We start from the raw sequence: 15,571 nt of genomic DNA, 5'->3' as shown, positions 1-15,571 counted from the left end.
ATGAAGTGGATGATTCAGGTTTGTCAATATGGCCTCCATCTTTCTAAGTGCCTGTCTCTCCACCTCATCCTCCAATGAGTTCAGTCTGATTCCAACCACAGAGCCAGCTTTTTTAATCAGTTTGTTCAAACGCCTTGCATTCTTGTTTTTTTATACTGCCTCCCCAGCAGACTGCAGCATAAAACAGGACACTTGCTGCCACAGACTGATAAAACATCTGCAGCATCTTACTGCAAATGTCTAATGATCAAAGTCTTCTGAGGCAAAAAAGTCGGCTCTGGCCCTTTTTGTAGATGAAGGCTATGTTTTTAGACCAGTCCAACTTATTATCAAGGTGGACACCTAAATATTTATACGATGTCACCACCTCGATGTCCACGCCACAAATGTTCACTGGCTGAAAAGGGGTTTGGATCTGCGGAAATCGATGATCATTTCCTGTCTTTGAGGCGTTGAGTAGCAAGCAGTTTTTGTGACTCCAGTCACTGAAGACACTTATCAGATCCCTGCATTCAGCTTCATGTCCATTTCTGATACATGCCACAATAGCAGTGTCATCAGAGTATTTCTGAATATGACAGGACTCAGTGCTGTATTTGAAGTCAGATGTATACAGTGTGAACAGGAATGGAGCCAGGACTGTTCCTTGTGGAGCCCCAGTACTGCTCATTAATGTCCCAGAAAACACAGTTCCCCAGCCTGACAAACTGTGGCCTTCCTGTCAGGTAATCTATGATCCAAGAAACACAGGAAGGATCCACTCCCATCTCTGTGAGCTTGTCTTTGACTATGGTGGGTTGGATGGAGTTGAATGTGTTTGAAAAATCAAAGAACATGATTCTCACATAAACTCCAGGTTCCTCCAGATGAGACACAGCACGGTGAAGCATGAAGAGGATGGCATCATCCACTCCAATGTGTTCTTTGTATGCAAACTGCAGGGAATCGAGTTTGTCTTTGACCTCAAGCCTCAGTAGGCATAGAATCAGCCGCTACAGAGCTTTCATGATGTGTGGCATTTTAGGCTTATTTATTATTTTTAAAAATATTTTTCTATTATTTTTTTTATTAACATTCTTTTCTCCTAGTTTTTTAGATTTGGTCGCAGGACAAGTAAATTTACACAACAACTGCATGATTTAGTATTTTGCACACGGATTTTTTGAAATTTGATGTGTGGGAAGTAAAATGTCCTCCGGTTAGCTTGTCTCAAACCTTCTGAGCTCCATGTGGTGTCTGAGCTGTGTCCGTCCTGCAGGGGGCGCTGTGTCCTCTAACCGCAGGACTTAGCAGGAAGATTTCTTTGGTTAGTATTAGATGACGTAAAGTGGACCCAGTGCGTTTTGTAGTCGGACGGGAGAAAAAAAAAAAAAAAAAAACATTGTACTTCAATGTTTTGTCATGTGTTTGTCTCGGGCTGTCATTAACCAGCGGGACTCTCGTGTTCGTCCACACCGACCAGGACGCGTCTGTCTGCGGCTGTTTTGAAACCAGCAGCTCGCTGATCTCTCACCGACACGAGGCTCCACTCCGGTCTCTGCACCGTCTATCTGTGTGTTGTTGTTTTTTTATTGATAATGGGAATCACTAAAACATACATTAGTGTCGGCTATGCCTCCTTCGGGATGCTCATGGGCTTCTCCGCATTCCTGGTGTGGAACATCGCGTACAGCCAGCCGTGGACCGCAGCCATGGGAGGACTGTCAGGTAAATAAACACCACCGAGGCTGCTGCAGCGCTTTCACACAGACATTAGTGTGTTTTCATTCCAGTTAAACACCCTCATAGTTATACTGCTTACTGCAAAATGTGCCTCTGATGAGACAGAAGTCACACTAGTTCTGGAGGACAAGCAAGTCATCTGGTGACATGTCAATCAACTCAGTGCAATTTTTTATAAATAATGAAGGCGAATTTTATTATTAACTACTAACCTCACCGTTTTGCTTAGAGTGATACAAATTCAAAACTTAATGCTTTTAGAGTTGTAATAATAACAACAACAAAAGTTATTACTGTCAAAATCACTATATGGCCAAAATCACATTAGCTACAATTGTTTTATAAAGGTAAAATGTGTCACAACATATTGTAAAGGAACAGGTTTTAGTTTCAGTCTGCAGCAGAAATCACATAATCACTTTTTTTCTTGCATAACAGTAGTAAAATTTGACCGTTTGTGCCTGAATCTGGACTCATATTACAATTTCTGTTAAAGTAATCCCAATATGATTTCTTTGCGTCTCATTTACCCCAATTGGATATTTTTTAAAGTGCTGTAAAGTACAGAAAGTGTAATAAAGAGGCAGTTTCACCCTCATTAAAAATTGTGTATTATAAAATTTTAAAGGACCGTATCAATGTCTGCCATGTTTTACTCCTCCTATGAATCCCCTGTGCTTTATGTTTCTTACAACAGTTTTTTTAAAGAAGATATTTCACTTAATAAGCTCTGTTTATCCCAGGTTTTTACAGCAGCTGTTGGTTGCAGTTAATTTTAAATCTGAATACAAACCTCAGTCTCGCTGGAAGGAAGGAAAAACGCACCAAAAAAAGCTAGAAGGGAAATGTGATAGCATTTAAAGGTTTAACTATTGTTTTAAACCAGTAGCTCTTCCTTTACAGTCATTCATTGCATATTTAATTTTACATAACATTAAAACGGACTTGACAGAGACACTGATGACACATTTAGATGCTGTTAATTCTACAAAGCAGTAAAGTGATTGGGTTTGTGCACAGTTATATAAGAGACTGTGTTAAGTGTTGCATCCATGGATGTGAACTTTGCAACACTGCTGAGGCTAGGGAGTCCATATTCATAACTGCTGCACTCGAATGTTCACAGGATGTTGTCTAATCAGTTGTAAAAGCTGTTAAACTTTACCAGCATGTGACCAAAGATCACACTGCACCTCTCACTTTTTCATGCCATTAATATTCATTAGCATTCCTGATAACCTGCTTCAAATTTCTGAATTATGAATAAAGAAAGTAGTTTCCTTGCCCAGAAGTCTGCAACCAACAATGTCATGATAGCAGAAGTTAATTTAAGCACCGTCATCATGGCAATGTTACGGAAAGGACAAAATAATTCTCAACGACACAGAAACATCCTCCTGATTTTCTCCTACACATGACTTCCTCCTGTTAAAGTTAGAATGCAGAACAAAATGCGATGTATTGACTCAGCAGTTGGCAACGTGCTGCGTCATGACTGAAAATGCACAATCACCGAAAGAGAAGTCGGTTCACTGACTGTCAGATATAATCACCAACGTCAGCTGTAAAAGCTTTATCTAGCTGTTGCACTCTTGTTGTATTTTTTTTTTTTTACATTATTGTCACCATATCACTTTTTTTTTGACTTTTTGACATTTTTTTGTTTTCCAAATGTTCAGACTGCAGTTGATTTCAGTAATATACAAAACTAAAACTTTTTTCTTGTTGGTGTACTTAAGGAAACTCGTACATTAGCTGCTGTTTGACGCCAGAAAGTAATACTTGGGTTGTAAAATACACTGCATCAACCAGATGCAACTAATCCAAGTTAAATACAGATTCTCTTACGTTTTATGAGTTTAGAATATTGATTTGACTCCTAACGAAGCCCCACGAAGTTAAATTTTCATGCAATCCTTGATGAAACCCTAAAGTGCTCCGGAAATAACAAAAGCTTATTCAGTTGTACATAAAGAGAGAACTATTTGTAAGAGCTGCACCTCTGCACTATCTCATATGAAAGATCAAATCTGTAAGTCATTTCCACTTGTTTCTATTTTAACTCCGTTTTTTTGTATTTTAAATGGTGAATGAAGACGCTTACTTTCATTGCAGTTGTTGTATTTTCTGTATTTTATCCTGTCGGAGTTTGACCAAATGTTTTTGAGTTATTCTAACATAAACACTATATTCAGATTGGACTGGATTGGATATGAAGTACAGCTGTGTCTAAATGTTTAAAATTGAACATTTCTGTGTTTTTACTGAAAGTTTCATGTTTCTGAATGGGTGTTTAACAGTGTGTTGTGGTAATCTAAAGAGCTCCAGTAAAACGCAACCAAACTTCTATTTTTGGTTCTTAAAGAAGTTTCACGTTCATCCAAGAAGGTTCTTCAGTTCTAGCTGACTGCTGGGGGGTTGCAGATGTACGTTCCCACCCTAGTCACATAACAAGTGGCCCATTAACAACCCAGGTCTCACATGCTTTGAGGTGTAAATGGATGTGAAACTGCCTTGTCAAGGATGAGCCAGGATACTAACAGTGGCGAAACTTTCTGGGTAAAGAGCTTAAGACTGTAGTGTCAGTACCTGATACTTGTTCTGTATTACACAAGAGGTGAAACATCTTCCAGAACAAAAAATGAGGAGTCCACTTGTTTTCTATTGAAGTTGTAAGGACTAGTATGACCTGGAATACCGAGAATCTACACAGAGATGCTGTAATAATGTTTTAACAGTGGCTGCCTGATGTGTCCGAAAACAAGCTTTTAGTTAGAGATCGACCATTATGGGTTTTAAGGGGCCGATACCACCGCCGATTATTGGTAATCAACACAGACCAGAACCGATATACATTAATTGTAATGTTTTAACAGCATGAGATAGCAGGAACATGTGATTAAAAACTGGGTCTTTCCAGAATTGGAGGACATTTTACGTCCCACCCGTCAAATTTCAAATAATCCATGTACAAAATGCTAAAACATGCAGTTGTGTAAATGTACTTGTCCTGAGACTTAGGCCTTGTCCACACGTAGCAGGGTTTTTGTAAAACCAAATATCCTTCCTCCAGGATATTCGGTTTTACAAAAACCCTGCTACGTGTGGACAAGGCCTAAGTCTAAAAAAAAAATATTAGAAAAGAATAATTAAAAATATTTTTAAAAATACCAAATAAGTCTGGAGTACCCCCTAAAATGCCATTTTTCTCTTGTCTCACCTCCCTGATGACCAAATTGAATCTCAAATAAAACAGTTAAAAAATGATAAAACGATTATTGGCCTGCATCTGTATTTTTATTGACTGATTATTCATAAATTAAAAGCACTACTACAGGTCTGAACACCAAAAAAAAGAGATTTAAATTTAAATCTCTTTTTTTTGGTGTTTTTTTTTTTTTTTTTAAATCGATGTCTCTTGTAATTGTTGGAACATGTTTTTTAATCAGCATAATATTTTTAATAATTATTATGCACGTGTGTCCCACAACAACCCTATTAAGCATAACCTTTTTAGCTGGTAGAAGAAGAAAACAGTGAATCACATGATACGCTGGAATTAACATCATCAAACAGTTTTACAAAAGAATGGGTAGAGCAAAGCTATGTCCTGTCTTCTATTTTTCATATTTTCATAACATTGTCAACCTTGATTAAATGTCTCACTCTACCTCATATTATCAGGATCAGACTAATTCTTTTTACATTTTTCCTTCAGTCAGTTTGTCTTCTTGGTCAGCAGTAACAGATAGCTAAATATCTAGCTTCTACTGCTGAGAAAAGCTAACATTAGCATGGATTAGCAACCCTGTTACTGTGATTAGAGTAGGGTTAGCAAACAACAAATAGAACACGGAATAAAATGGTACCATTGATGTGTAAGCTTAGCCAATCAAGCCTTTGATAGTTTATTACCTATTATTGATGAATATGGAGCAGAAAACTGTAAAAGAGAAGGTTTATTTTTCAAAAATTTTGAAGCCCAAATATCCTCCAATTGTGGAATGACCCAGCTAGGCTTCTTCATTAATAAGGGTGACTATAACCGAATATGTAATACAGAAATAGGAGCAATTAAATTAGGACTCTCTCCTGAGATCGATCAGTTTGTCTCCTGCAGTTACATTTGCTGTTCTTCTCTATTTTCTTAATATTTCACTTTTACATCACATTTTTGCCCACTAAGGTCCAAATCTTAAAGCATTATAAGTCATTGTTTTCCAGACTCTATTTCCTGGTATTTTGTGGCTGCCTCCTAAGTTAGCAGCTAGCCGTTACCATAGCTTTAGCCACCATGGAAGTAGCTAATTTCGTGGTTTGTGCAGCAACTTGTGTTTCTTGGTCAATTTTTGTAGTCTTTTCCAGAGAGACATTTCTGAGACCACAGAGTGACAACAGACAGAGAGATGTAGCTGCATCAGACCTGAAGTAGTGCATTTAATTTATGTATAATCAGTCAATAAAAATACAGATACAGGCCAATAATCATTTTATCCCCACCTTTAGTTATACAGTCACAAACATAAAACCACTGGCAGTTTCCTTTTTTAAGTTTTTTATGAAGCAGATGTGTTCTAAAGGCTAATTTCACTGTGTATGTTTTGTCTCCTCCCTCAGGTGTGTTGGCTCTTTGGACCCTGATCACTCACGTCATGTACCTGCAGGACTACTGGAGGACCTGGCTGAAGGGCCTCAAGTTCTTCTTCTTCATGGGGATTTTCTTTTCTTTGCTGGCCGTCGTAGCCTTCATCACCTTTCTGTCTGTTGCCATCCACAACAAGGAGTGTAAGTTGTTTCACGTAACTTTCCTTTGTCACAACATAACGTGTCACTATTTGTCACCAAACATGTTTTTACACTGTAGCATGTTAATCAGACAAGTCTCTGCTAGTGATCACATGTGCTCATCACTTATCACATGCATAACTGCTGCAACGTGCAAAATATAAGTGTGAACTTAAGTAATTAAACGTTTTAGTCGTAGTGATATCACTCCTGACATTCACTGCAGTATTTTATCCAATGTTATATTTGTGTTGCAGCAAAGTTTAAAATACCGTAAACAGATCAAATAAAGAAACAATAAATGAAAAACAGAAAAATGACTAAATGAACCTGCATAAATCAGTCTAATGATGAAGTGTTACAGTCGACAATCAAGGATACAATTAGTGGAAAAATTGTCATCTCAGTCTCAGTTCCGATACATAATTTCATTTATAAATGTTGATCGTCATGCCAAGACACTTCTTCACGTACTTTTGTACACTTTTTTTCATGGTTTGAGCTCCACCTCAGCATAGAATGGTATTTTAGAACATGCTGTGCTTCAGACTTCATGGCAGTAATTTGAGGAAGGTCGTCATGTGACTGTGCCCCAGTGCACAAAACCACATCTACAAAGGAATGATTTCCTCAGTGTGTTGTGGAAGAACTTGACTGATCCACAGCCAACACCTTCATTAGGTGAAAGATAAAATAGAAATACCTTTGATTTGAACATTTCCTTCTTTGTCCTTTTCATTTTTTATATTTATGAGGTGTTAAAATGGGAGTCAGGGTGGCATTTGTTGTTTATTTTTCTACTCACTGTCGTAGAGCTGTGATGAATCCGTATCTCTGACTGACATTTTCTTCTCCTAGCATACATACATAATTTTAGGGTTTCTCTCAGACTTTGCAATAAGCAGGAGTACTCTGCTTGTTAAAAATGTTGTATCCTTCACTTTCAGTCCATAACTTTTCCAGTTGTTGACTGATAAGACCAAAATGTTCGGCCTTCAACCACCAAAATAGCAGCGCCAGACTCATGACCCCCCCACTGTGGTTCATGTAAACAAAGTTTGTATGCACAGACACCTATCTAGCCACAGGCATAACAACAATAAAGAGGATCACCATGGTAACAGCCTCATGACCATAATATTATTTTATAGTAGTATAATGTAGGCTAGTAGCAGAGCACATCAGCTTCCATGTGTAGACTGTAGTACTGAGAAAATAGACAGTGGGGCAAAGCTTTTGAAAAAAATACGCCGTTTATTATTTAGAAGATATTTTTTGGTGCAAATGTAATTCTGAGCAGAAGTTTAATAAATACAGTTTTGACCTTATCATCCACCATCCTTCACTGGTTCTCTTGTGGCTGAATGACAGCAGCTTTCTGCAGCCAGACTCCGTCATGTGGAAAAGCCCTCGTAGAACAGCAGAGTCTGTTCAAGTAGCATATTAGCTGCATGACGCCTGAATTTATTTCCAATTAAATAAAAAACATTTGTGCTTTCCAGCTGATGCTAAAAAAGTGGAGATTGTTAATTTATCTATTACACATAGAACAGATATATAATGATAATAACATATATAATAATTAGGTCCCACTCTGACCCGTCCTATGAGAAACCAGTGCTTGCAAAAGCTTCCAAGGTACGTATTGAATATGCACAAACCGGCATTTGGGGGAATGGATACGCTGTCTCGGCTGCAGTCTGAATGAAAGTGGTATGTTGCGAATTGGGGCGTCTAGGGTTAATACCGATGGCTTCAGAATGAGATGCTTCATGGTCACATGTGTGTATGAATCTGTGTCTCTGCTGCAGCCCTGACTGACCCCCGGAGCCTCTATTTGTCCTGTGTGTGGAGCTTCATGAGCCTCAAGTGGTCCTTCGTGCTCGCCCTGACCGCTCACCGCTACCGCAAAGAGTTCGCCGACATCAGTATCCTCAGTGACTTCTGAGTGCAGCTCGAACATCCAGCAGCGGCTGCTCAGACTCTGGAGTTCATTCACAGCGCTGGTTTCCCAGTCTGAGCGTGTCACAGTGTGAAAGTGCCACAGGAGGAATCACCGGACGGTAAACATGCTTTGTGGACGAGCGCCCTGATCCTGGTTACTCTTTCTCCTCCATGGCCTGTGTCTCCCCTGCACCTCCTCTGTTTTTTTTAGTTTTTATTATGAGCAGGATTCGTTTGTAGACTTTTCAGATAAATCCATCTCTGTTTTATATGATCCTTGATTGACTTTATTTTCTTACCTTTTCACTTCCCCTGCATTAGACATGCATCTGCACACAAGATAAATCCTAAACACGGTCATTTCTAACCATGCCTCATGGGGTGAAGGGAATTATTGCATTTCAACTCACACTAAGTAACGGTTGCAGTTTGTTGCTGCAGCCACTAGAGGGCGTCACTCCTCCAATTATATCTACAGTTTATACATTTGCTCGCAACTTTGTGAATTGCAGCAGTGTTTAATTCTGTCATTACAAGCTCTCCTCACAAGTTTCACATACAGTGATCTAAAGAGGAAATTTGTGTAACGCAAATCGCCAATGCGACGATGAACTTGACGCCTTAAAGTCGACGAACATCCAATCACTGCTTCAACAGTGTGTCAGCGCCTTACAGGGAACAGGTCACTCAAAATCCTCCACACGAAGGCTTTCTTGTGCAATTCCGAACAAGCACCACATGCCCGCTATTTCTGAGCTACGAAAGGGCATTTGTAATATATAGAATGATTTTTGTAATATTTTTTATCAGTATGATATTAGAAAAAAAAGGAAAACCGGCTTTAATTCGGCAGTGATACCACTAATATGCATGCTTAATGTTATTTTATGTTATATTGTCCTCATCAAACCCATTCATTGACATTTATATTGTTGCTTAATGAGATTCTTTTGCTGTACCTCCTTCATGTGTTTATTTCTCTACACTGCTGTCTTAGAAATGATTTATTATGGCATCGTGTACTCACGTATCACTTGGCTGAATGTAGGAGCGTGTGTTTGTAAAAGAGTGTCTGAGAGTGATTATAATAAAATATGTTTTTGAGATTACTGGACATTGGTGAGTCTTTTTGCGACAAAACCCGGAACTTAAAATGCCAGTGGGCAACAAGTGGCTCTTCCTCTTTTTTAATAAGGAATTTGTCGGCATGTTTCGCAGTTTCTGTTCCTCTGAAACATCTAATTCCTGCTGCTCTGTGTAAAAGAATTGCAGCAGCTAAAAAAGAAATGATTAATTATTTTCTTCATAAGGCTCATGACTTCAATGTGAGAAACTGTGATGGAAGCAGACTGGAGGTGCTGCACATTCTTCTTCCTGCTAAGCCTCAGGTCAGCTGGGTCAGTGTTGGGCATTAGAGTGGGATTTGCACTACCAGAGGAATGAGCCACTTTTCCCACCACACCGAGCCACATTTATGAAGAAAAAACACCCCACAGCATTGCGATTGCCACAGTAAATGCAGGCCAATAACCTGCACTTTGAAGTCAGGCAATTATTCCATCCATCCACATTTTTATTTTGGCCCTCAAAGGAAAGGTGGGGGTGGGTGCAGAGTGTTTTTGGTGTATGATTTTGTTAAGGCCTGATAGAGGGACTTTGAAGTTGATGTGAAAAATATGTGACTGAATTATTGCAGCGCTGTTGGTATTTGCTGTACTATAACTCATTAGGTGATCTGTTTACAGAACAATATTTGGTGTAGAAATGCATCTCTGAACCCCTTCCTGCAGCTGTTGAGGAGAAACCTCTGCTCTGCTGAGCGCTGGGGAAAGTGAATCTGGTTCAGTGTTTCATTGTTTACTAGACTTATCAGTAACTTTGATCCTTTAAAAAAAAAAAAGCTCCCACTATTACTTCACTTTCTTTTTTGCTTACCTGCATCCTTCCTCTGTCTTTTAAGGACCTTATTTTTGCGGCACTTATATCTTAATTGCATTATATTGGTTTGTTTGCAAGCCCCCACAGTCTCGCAGCATCAAGGTAATTGCGATGTTGTGGTTAGGTCGCCATGGTAACGTTTTTTTATCTGGCTGTTATAAACTTCGAAATTAAGAAACTGAAAAACAATCCGGCTCACTTTCCATTGAGCAAGCTGGGGGCTTTGGAACCAAATGCGTCCTATTAAGTTTATATACCAGCCTGTAAAACGTGGTTGGTGTGTGTGTGTGTGTGTGTGTGTGTGTGTGTGTGTGTAGTATGTAAAGAGAGGGAGGGGTCTCATTTTATTCAATTATTGGACTCCTTTCTACCCAAATCAAGGAAGGAAGTTGTCTTGACTGGCAGTCTGGCAGAGTGTGGTGAGACTGGAAACAATAGTTTAGACATTCAAATAACCCCAATATCCAAAACATCCTGCACAATTAGACAAAACAGAGCAACACCAGATGAATCTAGATCTATGGCAAACAATCGACAGGAGACTTTGCACTTCACACACTCTTATTTAACAGACAGTCCCAGAATTTAAACCTCTGAAATTACTAATAGAGAGCACAAACGAACACTCATACTGTATTTTTATGAGCATCCACCTGTCTGCTCTCAGACCTGTTTATGTGAACAACATGTCGCATTAGAATGAGTCATTATGTTGATATGCACTTAAAGATTAGTTCATAAAAAACAAGTTAAAGTCTGGAACTCACAGTTATAATAATGCTGCAGTAAAGCAGCAAAATACACAGTAGTGGAAAAAAGCAATATTTTACTTTATTATTTCTATTTTATTTGCTTATTTCTGTTGGATTCTAGTTAATACTCAGACTTTGGACATGGAAAATATGCTACATATTACTACAGTGCAGTTATTTGACAGCTTTACTCAATACTAACTTTCCAGATTACTATTTTAAACACAAATTATAGGATAACTTTGCAAAATGTGACACATTGTTATAAATTAAACTGCACAAAAGTGTATAAAATGGTTCAAAAATCATCCTTGACCAACTACAAATAGTAAAATTCTATGACAATGCATCAGTAATATTGATCCAATAACATACTGCGTTACTGAGGCCATTTTTTTCCTGCATCATGAGTATTTTTTTGATACCTTAACTGCTTTTTGCTGAAATTTGCTATAAACTTTTGCTTAAATGAAAATTTCTGCAGAAAACTTAGTCATTGCGTTTATATGTTGCAATATTTCTGCTTTGACTTCAGTAAAATATCTAAAAACTTCATCCACCACTTGAAATCTATTTAGAGCAGAGATGTTCACAAGAGACAGAACTATCACTTCCAGGGTAATAAATTATATTTCTGGATTATTATTAATGACGTATTACTGTAAAAGCTGTATATCCAATAATTTTAGCTATCTTATATAATGTTGAGTAATTGATTTCAAAGCAATGTATCTTATTTTCTAGACTGATCATCTGTGTTGTATGTAAAATCTCAGATGAGCGTAGAGCCTAAAATGCAGCCATATCAGTCTAAAAGTGTAGTAGATGCATGAAAAAGCATAAAAGTAAAATACTCATGTCTGTACTTGAGTAGAAGTACTTTGTTACTGATGACTGATTAAAGTGATTCACAGGTTTGCTGTCTTTTGCAGTGAAAAAGATGACCAGTGGTATTAATAATACAAAAGTGAAGCATTTGATCTAAAAAAAGAAGCATCAGGAGGGAAAAAAGCTAAATGAAAAGCAAACATCTTGAATTGGTCGAGAACCAGATGGCCTCTTTGACATTAAGAAGTCGCTTTGGCATTTTAAGAAGGCAGTCCCAGAATGATTTCCGAGGAACTTCCGCAAAGCGTGGTACAAAGCCCACAGATATTTAAGCAATATCCATAGCAATTTACTGTTTTATTTACAAACTGAAACATATGTTTCCAGACCTTTGCAGGCCCCCTCCCCTCCCATCTCTGCCTATTACCACACTGATTTACTGCTGCACCATTTCTCCCACACTATTTGCTTTTCTCTCTGTGTTCCTTCCCCTTTTCCCTCTGCATCTGTCCATCTTTGTCATCTTCACCTGTCAGTCAGTCAGTCAAACTCCTGCTTGTTCACAGCACAGTAGATGTCCTACCTTGACACTCAGCTATCGTTTTTTTTCTTTATTATCCTCCCCTGACTCTTGTGTGTCCGTTGCGATGCTCTCTCTGCCTCTGGGACGACTGCGAGCTCGCATCTGAAACATTTTAGAGAGACACATATTTGCTGTTTTAGAGCACAAAGGGAGATGCCATGGCAGAGGCTGTTTGAAGTGGCTTCACGGGGGGAACCAGAACCAGAGCGAGGGATTTGAGAAACCATAAAGAAACGTTAACGCAATGTAATGTTGGTAAGGCCATCTAATCTAATGGAAGTCAGGACTGATTCAATGTGAAGGCAGCCCCCTTTGAAGCTGGCTCTGTTGATGTTTCTAATGCAATAGCTCTGTTGGAGAAACGCAACATTCCTGTGTGCCTCGCCGACAGCGCTGCACTGAGCGTCTGACAGGACTGGATGCGTGATACTGTCTAATCCTGGAGATCCCAGGTTGACGCTGCTTCCAGGAACCAACAGCTGAAGTGTGAGGAGACAACTGTGTTTGACTTACCGGACAGGCGCCTTATCTGAAGAAATTAAGCTCAGACTGACTTGCAGAAAGGGTTTGTTTTTAGTGTTCTAACAAGGTTTGGCATGGAAGGCCCCAAAAAGTGTTTCATTGCCTTTTTAATATCAAGATGTTCAACCATGCCGGAGTAGAGAAGAGACTGCTGAGGAGAAAGCTCACTGTAGCTGATATATGTTTCAAAACAGGAAAATTTCGACAAAGTATCCCATTAACATTTACTGAAACATGGTGGCGTTTGAATTAGCTTTGTTTTGAGCATAATTTCACCTGTGGTGAGACCATTTTTCCAACATCATGAGTATTTTTCTACTGATACGATAACTGGTTCTTTGCTGAAAAACATTATAAACTTTCACTTGAAATGATATTTTATGTGCAAAACTTATATATAATGTTTATATGTTGCAATATTTGTACTCTGACTTAAATAAAAGGTCTGGAGACTTCACAGTGGTGTTTGACTTGGCTTTGGGTTGAATATACATTTCACATGTGGTTAAAGGACATCATCATCATTATCTCTCTGTTTTGTTTGACTAGAACCATTTTTCCTGCATCATGAGTATTTCTCTACTGATACTTTAACTGATTTTTGCTGAAAATATTCATAAACTTTAACTTCAATGAAATTTCATGTGCAAAACTTACGCATACAGTGTTTACATGTTGGAATATCTCTATTCTGACTCAAGTAAAAGATCTGAAAACTTCTCACTGAAATTGGCTTTGAACTGAATATACATTTAACATGTGGTGAAAAGACGACGTCATCGTCTGTCTGTTGTCAGCATTCAGGTGTAGACGCTCTGTAATAAAAGCAACTCTCCTGTAAGCAACACTTGCTGCTTGATAAGCTCATTTCTGAAGTTCCCTCTGGAACTGGATTTTCCAGCCCAAGTGGCCACATGGTCAGATCTGATCTGCTGACTCATCCTGAGCCCATTAGTGTTTATGGAGACAGTGAACATGTTGAATGTGAGTGGCTGACTCAGCAGTGAAAATGACTCTCGTGTGATTATTTGTTAAATATAGAGCTTGATCACGTCAGCGTCTTTCTGCCACGCTGCCACTCAGTGTTACAAACTACCTGTTTTTTTGTTTCATGCATGATATAGCAATTTTGTTAGAAGTGCTAAAATCAGATCTTTATGTCTAGTGAAGCTAAGACCCAAATGTTATGTGCTGTACCTGTATCACATTATCACAGGGGGATCATAAGACATGCTGCTCGCACATATGGACAAGATATGATGTAACACCGTAGCAACATTTCAAACATCAGCCACCTCCTAATGACGGCATGTTTAATGAATGTCTTTCTATTTATGTAAAACACCAACAAACTTTATAAAGAAACTTGGCCACAATTTTCTAACAGAAAAACTCTCTACTGAGAATTTATAAGTTGTAGCATGCAAAACAATTGCTAAATATCTCTTAATTGTCTCATCAGACATAAATCACTTTCTTATACGGAGGATATGGAGCAGAAATAAAGAACAAAAAGAATGAAACGGTCTGAGACAAATAATCCTTACCAGTTCCAGAAACAACAGGAAAAGTAAGAGATCTTTATGGAGCAATAAATGGAAAAGGAGAAAAATCTCCCTAGTTCATCACAGGTAGTGAGACAAGCAACCATACAGCAACATTTGAATCACTAATTAACCTACAATGCATGCAGATGCAGACACAGCATGCAAATCCACATATAAAGACAAACCCAGAACATTTTCGTCAACCACTGCTGCCCTGCGAAGCGATAACAACCCACATCTTTATTCTAAATGTAAAAGAAACATGAATAAAACCTCCATCCATGCAGATGTGCACTGAAAAGAAAAATAAAAAAATATATGTGCTGAACACACCAGCAGTGTTTCTTCTACATTTATACCTCACATTAAGAACATCACCACTCTACAGCTACACAGAAACCACCAGTGTACGCAGAAGATGAGCAAAACTGGTGCAACGTCTGATCCTACATGCGTGCCAGCATCAGCGAAGGCAGATGTCACAGCCAGTGGTTAAACTCTGAAAAAAGAGCCGAGAAATGACTTCAAATTCAAAACTGGCCTTTCTTGTGTCCCCAGCTGCACCCACCAAATTTAAAGCAGATCAGACATACGGTTGAGATGTGCGAAGAACAGACACACACATACAGACAGACAGAGATTCCCTCATTTATTAGCAAATCAATGATAAACTGATGTTCATATGTCGATCTTAGAAGTGAGATGAAATACTCAGAGTTAAGATTTAAACACGATCACTGAGACAAATGTTTGATGTTGTGAGGCCTCATTTCATAAACCAATCAAGTTTTCTTTTGCATCTTACTGTTTGCTCAGGAGTTGAGGATTTCTGTGCAGTGAGAGAAGAAAAAGAGCATTTTAAGATGTTAATTTGCAATCAGGCTGAGACGAGAGGAAGAGGAATTTGAGAAAATGGTTAAAAAGCTCCTATTGATGTTAAATCGAGTTCA

At 38.6% G+C, this 15,571-nt stretch overlaps 1 protein-coding gene across 1 annotated transcript; it reads left to right on the top strand.

The window, feature by feature from the left end:
* Positions 1-1,306: 1,306 nt before the first annotated feature.
* Positions 1,307-9,565, top strand: LOC111563310 (heme transporter hrg1-A-like). The gene is made up of 3 exons (XM_023262344.3): positions 1,307-1,707; positions 6,340-6,507; positions 8,319-9,565. The coding sequence occupies exons 1-3, from the start codon at positions 1,578-1,580 to the stop codon at positions 8,453-8,455; spliced, it is 435 nt and encodes a 144-aa protein (XP_023118112.1). The 5' UTR covers positions 1,307-1,577; the 3' UTR covers positions 8,456-9,565.
* The last annotated feature ends 6,006 nt before the right edge of the window (positions 9,566-15,571 follow it).

The sequence above is a fragment of the Amphiprion ocellaris genome, chromosome 5, assembly GCF_022539595.1.
Source record: "Amphiprion ocellaris isolate individual 3 ecotype Okinawa chromosome 5, ASM2253959v1, whole genome shotgun sequence".
Taxonomy (NCBI): domain Eukaryota; kingdom Metazoa; phylum Chordata; class Actinopteri; family Pomacentridae; genus Amphiprion; species Amphiprion ocellaris.
This window is presented reverse-complemented; position numbering and strand designations above follow the sequence as displayed.

Excerpts from the sequence above, each read along its gene's own strand:
- LOC111563310 (XM_023262344.3), top strand. The coding sequence starts at position 1,578 with ATGGGAATCACTAAAACATACATTAGTGTCGGCTATGCCTCCTTCGGG. Across the intron at positions 1,708-6,339 it reads AGCCATGGGAGGACTGTCAG|GTGTGTTGGCTCTTTGGACC; the intron begins GTAAATAAACAC and ends CTCCTCCCTCAG. Across the intron at positions 6,508-8,318 it reads TGCCATCCACAACAAGGAGT|CCCTGACTGACCCCCGGAGC; the intron begins GTAAGTTGTTTC and ends TCTCTGCTGCAG.